The sequence below is a fragment of the Rhinopithecus bieti genome, unplaced genomic scaffold (genome assembly GCF_001698545.2).
Source record: "Rhinopithecus bieti isolate Rb0 unplaced genomic scaffold, ASM169854v2 scaffold_32955, whole genome shotgun sequence".
NCBI classification, from domain to species: domain Eukaryota; kingdom Metazoa; phylum Chordata; class Mammalia; order Primates; family Cercopithecidae; genus Rhinopithecus; species Rhinopithecus bieti.
In genome coordinates, this window is record NW_016814423.1 from 1,061,103 (window position 1) to 1,080,852 (window position 19,750).

Below are 19,750 nucleotides of genomic sequence, written 5' to 3' on the forward strand. Positions count from 1 at the left end.
TTTATATATATATATATATACACTTTAAGTTCTAGGGTACATGTGCACAACGTGCAGGTTTGTTACATATGTATACGTGTGCCATGTGGGTGTGCTGCACCCATTAACTCGTCATTTACATTAGGTGTATCTCCTAATGCTATCCTTCTCCCTACCCCCTCCCCATATTAGGACCCGGTGTGTGATGTTCCCCTTCCTGTGTCCAAGTGATCTCATTGGTCAATTCCCACCTATGAGTGAGAACATGTGGTATTTGGTTTTCTGTTCTTGCCATACTTTGCTGAGAATGATGGTTTCCAGCTGCGTCCATGTCCCTACAAAGGACACGAACTCATCCTTTTTAATGGTTTCTGCACAGCAAAAGAAACTACCACGAGAGTGAACAGGCAACCTACAGAATGGGAGAAAATTTTTGCAATCTACTCATCTGACAAAGGGCTAATATCCAGAACCTACAAAGAACTCAATCAAATTTACAAGAAAAAAGCAACCCCATCAAAAAGTGGGCAAAGGATATGAACAGACACTTCTCAAAACAAGATATTCATACAGCCAACAGACACATGAAAAAATGCTCATCATCACTTACCATCAGAGATATTTGGTTCTTATCCCGTAGTGAGCATCACAAAATATCTCAGTTGGACTTACTTCTCACTGCTCGATTTCTCTGCAGAGCTCCCAGTGCACATGGAGGCTTGAGATGTTTGCTTGTTTAGATGCAGGTGCTGACTCAGCAGCTTGGGCTGGGGCCTGAGATTCTGCATTCTAAGATGTTCCCAAGCAATGCTGTTGCTGCCGGTCTGCCCTGCAAAATTCGGAAGGAAAGGCCTACAGCTGTGATTCTCAAGCTTTGCTGCCCCATTGGAAACATCTGGGACTCTTTGAAAACTCCTACTGCCTGGGTTCTGCCTTCAGATATTCTTTGTAATTGGCCTGGAGTATGGCCGGGACAGTAGGATTTTTCAAAGCTCCTCAGGTGAGTCTGCTGCTCAGTCATGATTAAGCCTCACTACTTTTGTTGAAAGCAGTGACCCTCAAATGTGTGGGCCTGGACCACCAGCACTGGCATCTCCTGCCAATTCTTGGGCCCCAACCCAGACCTGAATTAGAAACTCGGGTGCACCTGGCTTCCACGTTAACAACCCTCCATGTGATTCTGATGCACATTCAAGTTTGAGAACCACTGGTTTAAAGGCTCACACAATATATTTTCCACTTCTCTTCCTATCCCTCTTGGTCCCTTCCCCACTTCCTACCTCTGTCCTTCTCCTACCCAGCAATCCCTCAACCCAATATTTGCAAACTATTTAGAACAGTAGAGCTATGCTAAAATATGATGATAAAAAGCTAAGAGTTTGGGGATGGCTGTAGAGAAAGCAATTCAACTAATGCCAAATATGCAAATATATGGGTCATCTTGATAACTGACAGTTGATCACTGCTACAGTTGGAATGTATTCCCTCCCAAAATTCATTTGTTGGAATCTTAATCCCCAAATGCAAGAATATTGGGAGGTGGGACTTAATGGGAGGTGTTTAGGTCACAAGGGTGGCGCCCTCATGAGTGGATTAATGCTGCTATAAAAAGGGCTTAGCGGATTGAGTTTGACCTGTCTTCTGCTCTGCTGCCATCTGAAGACACAGGATTTCTCCTCTCCAGAGAGTGAAATCTTCAAGACACCACCTTAGAAGCAGAGACCAGGGCCTCATCAGACACCATATCTACTGATCTTATACTTCCCTACCTCCCAAATAGTAAGAAAAAAAAAATTTCTGGTTTTTATAAATTACACAGTCTGTGCTATTCTGTTGTAGCAGTACAAATGGACTAAGAAAGGCAATCCACCTCGAGACTGTGTACCCCAAACTAGAGTGAACTGGATGCACCAAAATGTTGTAAACCCTTTGGTTACACCTTAAAGCCAATAATGTCCTACTACATAGGAAGGAGACCAAATGGAAATTGTTCTAGTATATGCTTCTGCCAGTCACCATCTAGTGCTTTTGACAGTACTGTGCAGATCTACTCAATCAGAACCTTCCCGAATCCAGGCTGACATGGTGCCACTGTCTTTAAGCCCCCACGAAGGCCTCCAGGGTGATGTTCTCAAAGTCTGTAGAACTAGTTCTTCACCTGCGTCTTTTATAGCCCTTGACCCCTAAGGCTGTCAGGACCTGTATGCTTGAATCTCACTGCCCTTCACATCTGAGGAAGAGGCTCCCTGTGGACATCGCACCTAACTTTGTGCAGGTGACAGATATTCATTGAGAGGAGACTGTGGCCGGGCTGCCAGGGGATTGAGGAGGCAAAGCAGCTTCTGCTAAGCAGTGTTCCAGTCCAGTGGGAGGGTGAGCCCAGTACACAGAAATGAATGACTCTGCAAGTCTAATGCAAACACCTGGCTCAGTGTTCAGGTCACTTGGCACGCTATTTACACAGAAGAGAGCAACACGGGCCTACTCCTAGGAGAACGAAGGATACCTTTTGCCTCAGGGCATGAATATTAGGGGTTCTTTCTTTTACTTGTGGCAAGATACATATAACATAAAATTTGCCATCTTAATCATTTTTAAGCATATAGTTCAGTAGTATTACATGTATTTAAATTTTTATGCAATCAAACTCAAGAACTGTTTAATGTCACAAAACTGAAACTCTATGTGGATATCCAATAAACAACACCTCCCCACTTCTCCCTCCCCACAGCCTCTGGCAACCACAATTCAAGTTTCTGCTTCTATGAACTGGGCTACATTAGGCACCCACCTCATATAAGTAAAATAATACAGTAATTGTCTTTTCATGGCTGACTTATTTCACTTAGCATAATGTCATCAAGAGTCATCCATGTTATAGCATATGTCAGAATTTCCTTCCTTTTGAAAGCTGAATAATATTCTATTGTACGTACATATCACATTTTGTTTATCAGTTCATCAGCTTGATGAATACTTGTGTTGCTTCCACGTTTTGGCTATTGTGAATAATGCTGCCATGAACACGGATGTACAAATATCTTTGAAACCCTGCTTTCAATAGTTACATACACAGAAGTGAACTGTTTGGATGATATGGTAATGCTACTTGTAATTTTCTGAGGATCTGTCATTCTGTTTTCCACAGCCGCTGCACCATTTTCCTTTTCCAACAGTGCACAAGCTTTCTAATTTCTCCACATCCTTGTCAACACTTGGTATTTTCTTCTGTTTTGATAGTAGCCATCCTAATGGGTATGAGGTGATATCTCATTGTGGTTTTGATTTGCATTTTCCTAATGATTAGTGATGTTCAGCATTATCATATGCTTATTTGCTGGCCATTTGTATATCTTTTTTTGGAGTAATGTCTATTCAAGTCCTTTGCCCACTTTTAAATAGTGTGTGTGTGGGTTTTTTGTTATTATGTTATTATGTTGTTATGTATTTTGTTATTATGTTGTAGGAGTTAGTTTTGGCACCTTTATTGAAAATCGCTTGATCGTATAGAGGAGGGTTTATTTCTCGGCTCTATTTCATTCCATTGTTCTGCATGCTTGTCTTTATGCCAGCACTACCCTGTCTTGATTACTGTAATTTTGGAATAAGATAAATCAAGAAATATGAGACCCCAAGCTTTGTTCTTCTTTTTGAAGATTGTTTTGGCTATTTGGGATAACATTAGGCAATCTTTTAAACCAAAATTCAGATTTCTCTCTCTTAATTTTTTAAACTAAGGCAGAGGAAATGGGGATAGCGAGAAGGAGAAGGAGTGTGTGTGTGTGTGTGTGTGTGTGTGTGTGTGTGTTTGTAAGCATGTGTATAATTTTTTGGAGGGAGGGTGGGGTTTAGAGACAGGGTCTCACTCTGTCACCCAGGCTAGAGTGCAGTGACATGATCATAGTTCACTTAAGCCTTGAACTCCTGGGCTCAAAGGATCCTCTGCCTCAACCTCCCAAGTAGCTAGGATTAGAGGTACAGACCACCACACCTGGCTGAACTGTAAGAGTTCTTTACATATTCTATACAGTAACCCCATATCAGATATATGATTTACAAATATTTTCTCCCATTCCATAGGTAGCCTTTTCACTGTTGATTGTGTCCTTTGATATACAGAAGTTTTTTTTCTTTATTTTGATGTAGTCCAATTTACTTTTGTTGCCTGTACATTTGGGTAATATCCAAGAAATCATTGCAAAATCCAAAGAAGCTTTTCCCCTATGTTTTCTTCTAAGAGTTTTATAATTTTAGGTTTTATGCTTAGGTCTTTGATTCATTTTGAGTCAATTTTTGAATATGGTATAAGACAGGTCCAAATTTATTCTTTTGCAGGGAGATCTAGTTTTCCCAACATTTGTTGAAAAGACTATTTTTTACCCCATTGTCTTGGCACCCTTATTGAAAATCATTTGATCATATAGAGGAGGGTTTATTTCTGGGCTCTACGTCATTCTGCTGTTCTACATGTCTGTCTTTATGTCAGCACTACCCTGTCTTGATTACTGTAATTTTGTAGTAAGATAAACAAAGAAATATGAGGCCTCCAGCTTTGTTCTTTTTGAAGACTGTTTTGGCTATTTGGGATATTAGACAATCTTTTAAACCAAAATTCAGATTTCTCTCATCTTAAAAGTCTCCAATATCTTCCTATGACATGTACAACTCAAACTTCTTACCAAGAGGACCCACAACCTGCTGCATAACCTGTGTGCAACCTGCCTGTCTGCCCTCCCCTCTCAGCATGTTCCCTGCTTGTCCACAGTGCCCCAGTGTCACTGGCCACCTGTCTGCTCTCCAGCCCAGTTCCTCTGCCCGAGCGCTGTTCACTCACACATCTGTCTGTTCGTGCATTCTATATGTATTTATTAAGATCCTACTCTGTGTTGGGTCCTGTTATAGGTACTATGGATACAGCAATTGATGCTCATGGCTGATGCCTTCTCAGCCTTTAGCTGAGACCTTCCTCTTCACCCTGTCTAAATTTGTTCTTCCTCTTATGCCAATCCCCGCCCCATTCTCCATTCCTATATTCAACTTTTACTGCTTTCATAGACTTACTTTTCATTTTTTTAAAAACCTGAATGTTTTCTGTCTCTCTCATCAGACCTTAAGCTTCAAAAAGTCGGAGACTACAAAGACACTTGGGAGAAACTCAGTACGCATTTGTTGAAAGAATAAAGTGCGTTTGGTGGACGACTTTCTGAGAGGACAGTAAATTTGGGTATATAAAGGTTTCCTTTTAGAGGACCAAGAAGTCATTCACCTCTCTGAGCCCCTGTCACGGCTGTCGGTTTGAATGTCACCAAATTGCCAGTTAGAAAGCTAGGTTAAACTTGCACTGAACACAGAATAAAGCATTATAGCCATAATTTCACTGTTTAAAAGGAACAGGATTTCTGTGGACACTGAACATTTGTTTTCTCATCTTCTGATCTGATCCTTTCCAAAGAAAATTGGAAGATAAGAAATGTACCCCCTTGTGTCATCTGAGAGTGAGAGTCTAATATCTGAGTAAAGGAAAGAAATAATTTCCCCGAAAACTAGCTTGTGTTTTTTCTTATGAGTACCACTCACTGATTCAAAGTCATTGACTTAAAATAGAGAGTTGTTGGATTCCATTACTCTTCTGGACAAAAATGCTTTAAAATGTGAGTCAATCCAGGTTTAACCAAAAAGAAGAAGAAATGCTTCCTAAATAATCCCATTTTTGATGGTCATTTAATTAAATGTAACCACTGATGTTATAATTCTCTATATTACAAATGTGCCCCTGCCATGTTCATATTACCCGAGTAAACTGAAATTCATGAGGCAAAATAAGTCATTTTACCACTTTCTTCCCTTGGGTTCACGACCCAAAAGTATTTTCTCATAGTAGATGAATGTAATATGGACACATATTTGCAAGTTTACCTCATAGTCAGCCACAAGGTAAATAAGAGTCATCCATATTATAAACCCCCAAAACCATATTATAACTTTACACCATGAAACCTGCCAAATCACATTTTATATCCTTACTGAATGTACAAAATTCAGTACTGAATGTACTGAAATTACCACTTCTTAAACGAAATAGGAATGTCAGACTTGGTTGTCCTGCAGAAGATGAATCATGTGAATTGCATTATTTTATCGTATTTTATTTTCATTCAGACAGTTTCAATCCCCTGCAACACGTCTGAGCTGAACTGTTTGTTTAGTACCTTCCCCCAGCCTATTAGTCATGAAAGAACCAGATAATCGAGTGATTATCTTGTGGGGGCTCACTCGTTGCTTTTGGAAACAGGCCACAGATGAAGTAACAATAACCACACTGACGGAAAAAACAAAAAAAAAGCCAAGCCAGCAATATAATATTATGACAGCAGATCACATCTTGACTGGAAAAAGCAGAAGTGATAGTCTAGCTTTCTCCACTTGATACATATATATCATCTCCCTCGATGTTCTGCCCCTGTCTGCCACCAATCAACCTTCATCCAAGAAACATAGTCTAAATTTTCCCCTAGGATCTTCAGGAACGACTCACTGAGTATAGCTGGAAGTACATGAGAAATTTTATTTCAAACATAAATATTTCCATTATGCTTCCTGAGGGGATACATAAGGTCAGGATATGTCATAGAATTTTGCTTCACAGCACGTAATTTTCTCGTTTGCACCACAATTATTTCTCTTCAGCAAACAGGTTAGAGTCCTTGCTAGAATGTTCATTGCTAGAATGTTCATTGCAAGATTGTTCAGAGTGACAAAAAATGAAAATCAATTCAAATGTCCAACATCAGAGGACCGGTTAAATAAAACATGGCCCACACATATCACTGGAATATGAGGCACACATTGAAATAAATGATGACGTGAGAACATATTTGTTAATGTGGAAAGATATTAATTTTATATTGTCCATTGAAGAGAATATATTCAGTAATATGTTCTCTTATACATATGCTACATTATGTATGAGAGAAATATGTATGAGAAATATGTGTAAGAAATACATATATATGAGAACTAACCTATTTGTAATATAAAAGTGTGTGTGTATTATAATAGATGCATTATTGTTTTTATGTATTTAGTATATGATATGTGTAACATTATTTCTTTTGGAACATTTTTCCTGATCCCAGATTATATCATGCCCTCTTTTCTTCTTTTCTTTTTTTTTTTTTGAGATGGAGTCTCGCTCTGTCACCCAGGCTGGAGTGCAGTGGTGTGCTCTTGGCTCACTGCAACCTCCACTGCCTGGGTTCAAGTGGTTCTCCTGCCTCAGCCTCCTGAGCAGCTGGGATTACAAGTGTGTGCCACCACGCCCAGCTAACTGTATTTTTAGTAGAAGCGGGATTTCACCATGTTGGCCAGGCTGGTCTCAAACTCCTGACCTCAGGTTTTCTTCCCGCCTCGGCCTCCCAAAGGACTGGGATTACAGGTGTGAGCCACCATGCCCAGCCTATGCCCCTCTTTTTAAATATTAATATTATCCTAGAATACAGACTTTCCCTTTACAGCACTGATCACAATTGTAAATAAACATGTAATTGCATCATAGTTGTTTGAGCCTGTCTTCCCACCCAACTTTTTTCTTCATTTTGATTTTCTATATTTTCTAATGTTTCAACAATGGTTATATACTTTTTTAATAAAAAGAACTTAATAGAATAAAAAATGGAATTGTATTAGTCAGCTTTTGCTGTAATGGTGCTGCAATCAATTCCAGAACATCAAAGTCTAAAAACAGTAAGTCTTCATTTCTCTGCCAGTGCCTGTGGGTCATCTGGGTGGCTCTGCTCCAGACTGTAGGTCAGGTTCAGATCTTCCCCTATGAAGAGTTAGGCAGAAGGATTAGTTCTTACCTGGGACATGCTGTTCTCATGGCAGGAGGCAGGAGCACAAGAGAGACCCGCAGAAACATGCAAAGCCTTTTAAAACCTCCGTCAGAATTGGCATTCACATATGCCCACCCTTTGTCGGTCAAAACAAGTCACACGGCCAAGCCCAAAGACAATGGAGCAAGGATGTATATTCTGCCTCCTGTGAGGCATGGTAAGTCACCTGACAACAGGAAGAAATGTATTATTACAGAGAAGAAGCAAAGATTTGAGTGTAATAATCCAATATATCACAATACTAATATTTTCTAACAACTAAGGCCAGTTTTGTGCTAGTAGTCCAAGTATAAAAGTCAGAATCACAAACAACATCAAGCTCTAAACAAAAGGGCTGAGTCCCTGAACTAAATAACAGCCTTTCAAAAACGTATACATCAGTGGAGATAATTAGCAAGTGTCCGAATTTAAGAGTAACAACACAGCAAAGAAAAATAAGCTGATTCTATCAATTGTTGTATGTGGCAGACTGTTGCATTAATAGCCCTCAAAGTTTCACACCAGGTTCACATCTCCCTGCAAACCAGTTATTTTCTACTGAAGGCAATTTTTCCATGCAAAGTTCATTGGCAATGTTAGAGACATGTTTGGGTGTTATGGTCTGGGGTGTGTGAAGGTTATGGTCTGAACTGTTCCTGGTATCTGAGGGGTAGAAGCCAGGGATGCTGTTGAATGTCCTACAATGCACAGGACAGCCCACAGGACAAAGAATTTTCCAGCCCCAATATCAGTAGTGCTGCCGTTCAGAAACCCTGCTGTAAATATACACCTTCCCACATTCACTCTTGGTTTGGCCATGTTATTTTTTTTTGGCCAATGTGGCATTACCAAGTATAATACAAGCAGGGGTATAAAAAGTGATTGCTCACTGGGGTTTGCTATCTCTGGTTACATTTGGAATCCAGCCACCATGAGAAGCCTGAACTTGTTAAATGCTAGGGACATGGAACTCAGTTGCTCCCATTGCCCCTGTCAATCACACAAATGAGGCCATCCAGAACCAATTACTGCTTAGCACACCCACCAGCTACCTGCAGCCATGTGAGTGAACCCAGGCAACTGTCCAGATGAGTATAGCCCATATTGACAAACAACAGTATCAGGAGCTAATGAACGATTGTTTTTTAAAGTCACTGCATTTGGAGGCAATTTACTATGAAGCAGATATTGTACTTATGGGAATACAGCCTAAGATGCTGTGATCAAAGGACTCAGACATACAATAGTTTAAATAAGAAGTTTTTACATAAAAGTCCAGGACTCCTCAACACAGGTTTTCCATCTCTGAGTCCAAAGTGGCTCCTCCAGCTCCTGCCATCACAACTACATCTCAGTCAGCAGAAAGGGAGAAGACACAATGGATATTCACATAACAATCCTTTTAGGTCAGGACTTGAATGTGCCACATATCATTTTTGTTTATATCCCATTGCCAAAACATAATCACATGGCCACATCTAGCTGCAATAAGGAGCTGAGAAATACTGACTTTAGCTGTGGCAAAATTCTTTGCACTCAGGAAAACAATCTAGTAGAGTAGAAGAAAAGAAGAATGAATTTTGGAAAACAGTTGACTGCTATAGTGATTTAAACTTCTCACAAAAAATTGTTAATTACATGTACATATCAGACGAGGTAATCAGGTGGTAGCCTGGGCTATCCAGAAAACTGCTTCAATCCTCCATTTCAATTTGCTGTGTCACTTTAAAAATCACTTGCACTTGAATCTGTAACACAATTTATATTTTTTAATTGGGAAAAAGTTCATTTCCATCAAAGTAGAAGATAACATGAATTTTCTTAACACAGATATTTTATTCTAATTTCCACTATGAAACCCAATTATTTTCCCAAGGAAATACTCCCAGTATGTGGACATTTTTAAAGCAAGAGTGAGCACCCAGGCCATAGCCTTTGGAATGCTTTAGCATCATTTTTCCATTTTTATCATCTCTCACAAATTTTCTCCTGTATTTTCTAATCCACAGAAAATTGTACACACCTGGGTACCAGATCATTGTGGACCCTGGTAAGGGTTTAGCTTTAACAGGGTAATATAACCAACATAATAGAAGACTAGACAAAATGTATGAATGAGAGTACACAGAAAAGGAAATATGAATGACCTGTAAACCTAGAGACATGTGTGTCCTCCCTCCATTGAAGAAATAGAAATCAAAACCTACACCGAAATACCATTTTTCACTTATAGAATTATATGTTTGATAACACATTGTTGGTGAGAATGTAGACAGTTACTCTTATTCATTGCTATCGTCCTACTGGACTATAAATGTTTAATCCGAGAGAAAAATTATTAGGAACTGTATAATTTTAAAAATGTATATCCCTTTGAGGGGCCGGGCCCGGTGGCTCACACCTGTAATCCCAGCGCTTTGGGAGGCCGAGGCGGGCAGATCACAAGGTCAGGAGATCGAGACCATCCTGGCTAACATGGTGAAACCCTGTCTTTACTAAAAAATACAAACATTAGCCAGGTGTGGTGGTGGGCGCCTGTAGTCCCAGCTCCTCAGAAGGCTGAGGCAGGAGAATGGCATGAACCTGGGAGGCAGAGGTTTCAGTGAGCCAAGATCGTGCCACTGCACTCCAGTCTGGGCGACTGAGCAAGACTCTGCCTCAAAAAAAAAAAAAGGAAAAGTATATACCCTTTGAGTTAATAATTCCATTTCTAGAAATTTATCCTACTAATATATTTATACATGTAATGCTTTAAGATTATTTTCTGAAGCATTATTTGGCCAAGGGAAAAGAGGGAGAAACCTAACTGTTTATTAGTAGGGGATTTGTTAAACATGGTACATCCACACAATGGAATATTATATAGCTATAAAGAAGAATCTATATTAAAATAATTTCTGAAATACTCTTTTAATTTAAAAAGGTATAGAGATATAGAACACTGTGCATAATGCTGCCATTTGTTTAAAAGGAAGAGAATGTTTGAAACTACACAAAATCGTTAGAAGAGCAAACACGTTGACACCAGTGCTTACCTCTTGGGGGAGATGGGAACCAGGCTGACACAGGAGAGAAAAGGAGTATAAATTTTTCAATAAACATATTTTTATACTTTTTTATATTTGAACCATGTGAAGATATTTTCTCTTCAAAAAAACTTACACAGGGTTTGGTTGGGTTTTTGGTTGTTGTTTTTTTGTTTTTGAGTCAGATTCTCACTCTGTTGCCCAGGCTGGAATGCAGTGGTGTGATCTCAGCTCACTGCAACCTCCACCTCCAAGGCTCAAGTGACTCTCCTGCCTCAGCCTCCTGAGTAGCTGGGACTACAAGAATGCTTCACCATACCTGACCAATTTTTGTATTTTTAGTAGAGAGAGTTTCTCTTTGTTGACCAGACTGGTCTTGAACTCCTGACCTCAAGTGATCTATCTGCCTGCCTCAGCCTCCCAAAGTGCTGGGATTACAGGCGTGAGCCACCATGCCAGGCCTACACAGGGCTTGTTTTTAAGTGAAAAGTACTATATCTCTTGTTGAAGATACTGTATTTATATTAATGCAACCTAAAATTATATTTCTTTATTTTTAATCATTACATCATATTGAGATCTTAGTAAACTAAAGCCTCTATCTCCTTTCTAGATGTACTGCTCTTATATCAAGTCCTTTTATTTGTACTTAGTTGATTTTTTTCATCCAAATATAAATCTGTTTTGTTTTGTTTTGTTTTTTTGAGACGGAGTCTCGCTCTGTCGCCTAGGCTGGAGTGCAGTGGCGCAATCTTGGCTCACTGCAAGCTCCACCTCCAGGGTTCATACCATTCTCCTGCCTCAGCCTCCCAGGTTGCTGGGACTACAGGCACCTGCCACCACGCCCGGCTAATTTTTTTGTATTTTTAGTAGAGACGGGGTTTCACCACGTTAGCCAGGATGATCTCGATCTCCTGACTCCGTGATCTGCCTGCCTCGGCCTCCCAATATAAATCTGTTTTTAAAAAGCTTAAAACTTTTTAAAAAGTAAGCTACCTTACAAAGGAGAGCTGCCCCTCCTGTCATTTGCATTTCTTACCGTTTTTAATAAGTAAAATCCAGAATAGCACATACTTCCAACACTTACTTACGAACTATTGAGATACTAAAACTAATATTCTGGTACTAAGTTAAATTCTGTGGGTGATACAAAGATTTCATATATGTGTAAATGTATATTATATATGTAAATTTTAGGTATGTAAATGCGTATTATGTATGTGTGTATATATATGATGTGTGTATACACATATACACATATGCCACAGCTTATATATGATAATCATATGGTTAAAGTTCTTAGATATACTACTTATATTTTTAAACATTTTGAGTGAAATCTCAGTTTGTATTTTCTTAGAAACTTCGAAGTATACAAGGCAGATTTGCAAATAGGCAATCTATTTTTAGGGGCTCTCAGCTCTGTCATTCAAAAGAAACAGAACAGTAATTCCTTTCAATAAAAGCTAAGCCATCTTTTCCCTAAAATTAAATGCATTTCACATAGTTATTAAAACTGGTGACTTTGAGAAGTATATATAATTTTACAGCAAAGGCAATAATAAAACTGAATTTTCATCAGGTTTTTTAGAGAGCACATGCTCATTGCAGAAAACTTGTAAAATACACAGACATACAAAGAAGAAAACTAATGCCACCTGTAACCTCCCGAGTTAAAGATACCCACTGCTAACATTCTAGTTCACTATCAGCCAGTCATCCTAACCAGTTAACATTAACTCCATGTCAAACCATCAGCTTTGACTTTGGTCAGTGTTCTAAAGCTGACTGGAGTTCATTCTCACTCACTAAGACTCATCTACTCATGAGACCTTCAGCAACTCAGCTTTACCTCCGGATATTGGTTTAACCCAGAAGATCAAGAGAGGTGAGAGATTCGTCCAGAGTGTGGGAGTGGGGAGGGCAGGTTCCACATCAGAAGGAAGGGCAGCACTTTCCTTCCCCTGCCTGTCCAGCACATTTTGGGATGTCTTGTGTCTGCTCATCCAAGTCTCCTCTGCCTCCCCTTTAGGCCATATCATGGGTGTGGCTCTGAGCTATGAGTTCTGACCAGCACCCAGAAAGGGATGGAAACTCCTGGAATTAGGGGTAGAAGGGCAGAAAACAAAAGGGATAAGTAAAGCAGTCTTCTCTACCAACATGCATTTCTTCAAGGCCTAAAGTGGAAAAACACAAGAATCAGTGATAAGTGATGATAGAGCATTGATAAAATATGGGGAAATCAGAAACATCTTAACTACAGTTGACTTCTATTATCTGAGTATAATAAAACTGTCTGCACTTTAATGTCTGTGAATCCATGATTACTGATCCTCAGTTTCTCCTTCCTCAGCTCCCACGGCACTCTATCACCAAATCCTGTCAATCACATCCCCAAGTCGGCCTTGAAAGTAACGCTTTCTATCTCCACTGCCACCATAATCTTTCACAAGAATTTATCTGGTCTCCCTGCTTCCACACCTGCCTCCCACAATCAGTTCTCCTCTGGCTGCTAGGTGGTCTTTGGAAAAAGAAAGACCACGGCATATCAGTTTCATGGTCAAAACTCATCAAACTTCCCAGTTGCCCAAATTCTGGGCATGCCCCACAAGGTCCCATGATCTAGATGCCGACCTGCAACTTGATCTCACTGCTCCTGCTCTCACCTTCAACTCCAGCCCCCTGATCTTCTTCCAGTTCCTTCCACAGGCCAGTCTCTCCCCTCTCGGGGCCTTCCACAAGCTCATCTCTGCCTGGAGGCACCTCCCGTGTATCTGCCACCATTTCCTTCTTATTCTTTTTTTTTTTTTTTTTCACACCTTTATACCATTTTATTTTACTTTTTTTTTTTTTTGGAGACGGAGTCTCGCTCAGTCTCCCAGGCTCGAGTGCAGTGGCACCATCTCACCTCACTGCAAGTTACACCTCCTGGGTTCACGCCATTCTCCTGCCTCAGCCTCCTGAGTAGCTGGGACTATGGGCACTCGCCACCATGCCTGGCTAATTTTTTTGTATTTTTAGTAGAGACGGGGTTTACTATTTTTATTTTTAATCACATGGTTCTTCTAGCACACCCTTTCAAAAAATGTAATGTTTCTATTTCACTTAACTGCTGTTTAATTAATATGCAGTTCACAAGTGAGGAGAATAAATATAATAAGTCACAAAAGATAAGTAAACCAAACACTGTTTGTTCGTTCCTTCTGGGCTGTGATTTGAGAATGTGCAGGACAATACACGTTTTATAAAGATTCCTTCTTATTCTTTAGGTCTCAGTTTAAACAACACAGAGACCTAGGTGTTAAGAAACACATCAAAATGTTACAGTTCTTTCTCTGGGGAGAGATTCTGGAGGGTTTTTTTTTTTTTTTTTTTTTATACTAACGTGTTATTTCCTAAATTAACTACAATAAAACTAGGTTGTTTTCGCAATCAGAAACAAACAAACAAACCAAAAAACCCTCTGTTAATCATTTTCCCAGCCTGCAGAGTGTTGTTCCAGTCGATGGTCCTAGCACCTCTGTGAAATGAGGTAGAGCAGGCACAATGCCCCACTGCTGCTGCCCTTCACACTTCTGCCACTCTGTCTTTCTCCAGGAGCAGCCTCTCCCTGTTTCCAGATACTCTTTTATTGCCTCGTGTTACTAAACACACTTTCTCTTTTGTGCCGAATGCACTCACCCTGCTCCTGCTCCAAGCCTTGACAGGATCCCAGCTCATCTTTTCAGCTCAGCTCAAAACATCACCTCTAGATGGAGCTTAAGGTCCCAGCAGAATAACTTTCTTTGACCTCCATATTCCAATGACTCTAGGTTCTTTTCTCTGCAAGAGCACCTTGTTCTTTGCTCTGGGATTTATCCCTGAATAATGACTCTGTTTCCTGGAACAGGAGCAGGACCCAGTCTTCTTCCCCACTGTACCCCCAGGACCCAGGCCAGTGCCCAGCAGAGAGAAAATACTCAACTGCCGTGTATCGAATGAATAAATGAACTTGATTATACAGGTAAGGAAATTGAGGCACAAAGACTTAACTAACCTGATAAACTTGCAACCTGTTCACTTATATTTTCTTTTTAATTTGAGGGATATTTCAACACAAAATAAAGTTATTAAAATAGGAACAGGATCAAATTTAAAATACGTTGAAAACATTTCAAGGACCCAGCTTATAAATGGTGAAGGAGAACATGCAGAGGCTTCCTGACTACAAGCTCAGTGCTTTTCAACTGCACCATGCTTTACCAAAAGTGGGTCTATGTAATCTGTGTTGACTGGCAGGGCTTATCTCTTATTTATTGTTTAGGTGACTTCAATCTTCAGGGTTGAACCAGAATACACTCGGGGCAGCATGTTTTCCCACTAATATTTTGCTACAGACACAACCGTGAAACCTATGGCTTCTGTCCAATGAACCCCCTCAGTCACCACAATTGCACAATGAGGCAAAGGAAATATATAAACAAAATGGCTTGACACATAGAACATAGACTCAGAAGTTACAGCCACAGAAAGCAGTGAGATATTTTAGCTAGTGTGACCCCTGACTATTGTGAACACGCCGACCAACACATTTATCCAGCGGCCAGTTGGCCCCCAGAAAGCAGCTCACCAACATGACTTGGCAGTACTCCCTGGGGCTACACTCATTCCTGGTGGCACCAGGCAGGGTGCCAGGCATCACCCTCTGCATGCGAGACAGCAGGGCAAGGTGCCCGAGGCTTTGAGACAAAAACATCTGTCGAAGTCACCAAGTTGTTTGTTGCCTGAGTTCACCCCCGCTGGGTGAGTAAACTGCCAGGCCATTTCCAGGATCAGTCCCTGTCCCTGTGAGGGACATTGCAAGCTCCAGAACCCAAGCCGAAGGGTCAGCTGACATGGAAACAAATGCAAAAGCCTCCCCATCACCATCAGCAGGTGGGTAAGGGTTGGGGGCAGAAGCTAAGTCCCTCCTGACTCATGCTAAGATCCAAACACAAGGCTTTAGCCATTTCTAGATGATGGCAAAGCAACTTGTAGAAATGCAAATTTAAAAAACTTGTCCCATAATCTCTTTTTTTTTAACTGTGCCTTTCCAACAAGATGCCAAATAACTGCTTGATTATTATTTTTTTTTTCCCCATAGAAAAGACTGCTTCTGGAAGTGGGCTTTTTCCTTTTTTATTGTCTTATTTTGTTGGTTTTTTAATAGGCTTAGAACAATTCAGGGACAGAAGGGTCCTTAAGTATAATCCCCTCCAGCCCCCAACCCATGGAGTGGCTGCAGTATTTTCTACTGATTTAATCACTACTCTGCTTTATAACAGAGCCATCAAGATATGTAAGAATCAGGAGGCCAAGTGTTAGCTAAAGCAAGTTAGCTCACCTTACCGGAAGGAATTTAAAGTTCAGAATCAAATTCCTTACCAATGAACCGTCCAAAGGGATTCCTAATCACTTTGCCATTTGATGCACCATCTTATTTTTAGAATCAGAATGGATACCTACTTCACACGATGCTTATGCCTATATTGTAATCTGTAAAAATAATGTGATTATTTGGAGGGTAATAGCAATACGACCAATTTATTTCCAAAACATTCTATCTGCTAGTCAGCCAATGAATAAATACACAGTAACTTTTCCTGTGTGGTCTACTTCACAGGGGCACATCTACATTTGTTTATTTATTCAATCAAAATACTTAAATTCCCACTATATATTAGGCACCATGCCAGACACTAGATGTATATAACGCTGCATAAGAGACAGAACCCTCCCTCAGGAAACTTAAGAGTTTAGCGGGAGATTCTTCATCCATCAAATCTGTACGTTCTAAACATGGGGAAGGTATAGAGGCTCCAGGTTCATGATGCATGGAGGTGGTAGAGCAGAAACCATAACCATGCTGGCCTCAAGACAGCCCAACACTAGCCTCAGAGAACTCAGGGGAAGCACTAGTATTTCTAACATATGTCTTTGCTTGTTTTTCTATTTTAAATCACTCACCTCGAGTCAGGTTATAAATTCTTGAAGATTAAAATGGATAGCCGTCACAATGCAAAAGCAGAATTTTATGTACTGGGTAATAAGAAGTCATAAAGCTCATCACAGGAAGAGTGTCAGAATGCAAATAGCATCCCCCAAATTAAAGACCAAATCTGGATCATAAGGCTGATCCTTTGTAGCTTGCAAAGTTGGTTGCTGCAAATGTATCACCAGAACTGTCTGTGTGACAGTGATGATCACCTGAAATGGAATTTAACCTGGTCAATGTCACTTTTATTTTAAATATCCCCAGCTCAGTATCCTTGGTGTGATCTCTCTATAGGCAAATCTTTTTCCCTTGGTTTTTCATGTGTATCAATTCAGAACCTATTTTCCAAATGGGCATTTGGCTGTGTGATTTGGCTCACTCACACAACTAAGATGGCAGAAGTATCCTGAATTCTACGTGCAGTCCATGGAGACATTCCATGCGGATGTACTGTTTCACAGGAAGCTAGCTGTTGGGTTAAGAAAACATATAGGCCAAACATACAATGACATCAGGCCTCCTTCCCTGACGCCAGCTGGGTGTTTGATGTGGTGACATTCTAAAGCCATGTGATGCCAGTGTCAGTTGTATGATTCATATCGTTAACCTTTGGAAATGCTGAACATAAATGAATGACCCTAAATTCTACCCAGCTGTACAAGAAACACTATTTGTAAATAGTCTCCTCCCTGTCATCATCCTCTAACTTAAAGAAATCCTTCAGTTAGTTCAGCAATGTAGGCAATTAGATCAATAGTTCATCAAGCAACTACAGTCACAACTTGCAAACTGCTTTAGCTCAGCTCCCCTCTACTAACAATGGACCTAATCAGCATTTATCCTATAGTATCATTATCCGAAAATATCTGCTTAACAGAAGTGAATCAGAAGCAATAGCTTCAAGGATTGGAAGTCAACTAAGTTCCCTTTATGCTAGCACTTCATCACCAAGAAAGAAGACATCTGTCAAATCCATTATGAATTATCGTTTGAATTCTCACACACTCTTCCATCATGCAACTACAGAGAGGGTTTGGAGAGATGGGCCAGTACCATTCTGAAATCATTTGCTGTCCTTTCAAAATGAAATATGAGAAATGCTAGCATAGTTTTAACGCTGTTTAGATTTCCCACGACCTATGTTCAGAAAAGTCATAAGCAATGGCACTTTTCTTGAAAATCATTTTCTGATACAGACCCGTGAAGTATGAATAATTTTGATATCTATGTAAAATGTTAACTTTAGTGCAATAGAAAAATTAATGAGCATGCACCATGCAACATGTAAGAGTGTTCAATGAGTCCTTACAACAGGGATAGTAGCAGAGGTCAAATATTTACAGCAATACTTCATGGCTTAATGCTTTTATTAACACTTCTAGTCATAATTCCCGAACAAGCAAGACAGTGAGTAATTGACTCAAATTAGATCTTCATTGCATTTTTCCCCACATCTTTCACTCTCAAAATACTAGTCAGCTTGATTTTTAATTTTTTGGGATATGTCAAATAGACAAGCTTTATATAAAGAATCCATTTTAAGCACATAGTGAATTCCAGATGTGATAACTGCATATCTAAAGAGCCACCTGATGCTGACTGAGTACTTCCTCTGTGTCAGCCACTGTGCTTAGTGCTTTATGGACCAGATTTCTTAATCTCACACCAGCCCTATTGTTTTATATAATATTATATATTATTTTAGGTTATTTTTCTTTTTCTTTTTTTTTTGAGATGGAGTCTCGCTCTGTCACGGCCCAGACTGGAGCGCAGTGGCCGGATCTCAGCTCACTGCAAGCTCCGCCTCCCGGGTTTACACCATTCTCCTGCCTCAGCCTCCCGAGTAGCTGGGACTACAGGTGCCCACCACCTCGCCCGGCTAGTTTTTTGTATTTTTTTTTTTAGTAGAGACGGGGTTTCACCGTGTCAGCCAGGATGGTCTCGATCTCTTGACCTCATGATCCGCCCATCTCGGCCTCCCAAAGTGCTGGGATTACAGGCTTGAGCCACCGTGCCCGGCCTAGGTTATTTTTCTATTATTATTTTTGTTTCTTAGATGATGAGACTGAATCACAGAGATTTTCGTTAACTCTCTGCAGTCAGATAGCAAGTAAACAGCAGAGTTGGGGTTGAGATCCAGTTTTTAGTGGCTGTGAAATGTCCAAGCATTCAACCCTTACCTTGTATGAAAGAATTCTTGAGAGCAACTATATCACCTTCACATTTCTTCCAGTGCAAAGAATACTATTTTACTCTGTTTAACTCATTTCACGTTGGCCAGTGATTGAAGTGTGGTAGAAAGAGGCTGATTGATCATTTGCCAAATGACGCTATAAAATCAGGAAACCTGAGGTGGTGTTGCTGCCATGTAAACTGACCAGAAGAATTTTCTGATAGCTGAGAAACTACTGGGGCAAGAGACAGGTGGCCACTGGTTGACAGGTTTGCTTAAAATTAAACAAAATTGGTCGGGTGCGATGGCTCATGCCTGTAATCTCAGCACTTTGGGAGGCTGAGGCAGGCAGATCACAAGGTCAGGAGTTCGAGACCAGCCTGACCAACATAGTGAAACCCAGTCTCTACTAAAAATACACACACACAGACAAAAGTGTGGTGGCGCGTGCCTGTAATCCCAGCTACTCAGGAGGCTGAGGCAGGAGAATCGCTTGAACCCGGGAGGCAGAGGTTGCAGTGAGCCGAGATTATACCACTGCACTCCAGCCTGGGCAACAGAGTGAGACTCCATCTCAAAAAATAAAATTAAACAATACATTTTACAGCTTTTGTTGTTGTTGTTGTTGAGACAGAATCTCACTTAGTAGCCCAGGCTGGAGCGCAGTGGCCCAATCCCGACTGATTGC

At 40.4% G+C, this 19,750-nt stretch overlaps 1 protein-coding gene across 1 annotated transcript in view; it reads right to left on the reverse strand.

Moving 5' to 3' along the window:
• TNFSF11 (TNF superfamily member 11) overlaps nucleotides 1–12,920 on the reverse strand; it is a 119,467-nt gene extending 106,547 nt beyond the window's left edge. The window contains exons 1-4 of the mRNA XM_017850156.1: nucleotides 12,729–12,920; nucleotides 9,489–9,598; nucleotides 7,839–8,037; nucleotides 590–808 (exon numbers count right to left, since the gene is read on the reverse strand). Coding sequence (XP_017705645.1) covers nucleotides 590–592 — 3 coding nt within the window. The 5' untranslated portion in view covers nucleotides 593–808; nucleotides 7,839–8,037; nucleotides 9,489–9,598; nucleotides 12,729–12,920. The remainder of the gene's footprint in view (nucleotides 1–589; nucleotides 809–7,838; nucleotides 8,038–9,488; nucleotides 9,599–12,728) is intronic.
• Between the last annotated feature and the right edge of the window lie 6,830 nt (nucleotides 12,921–19,750).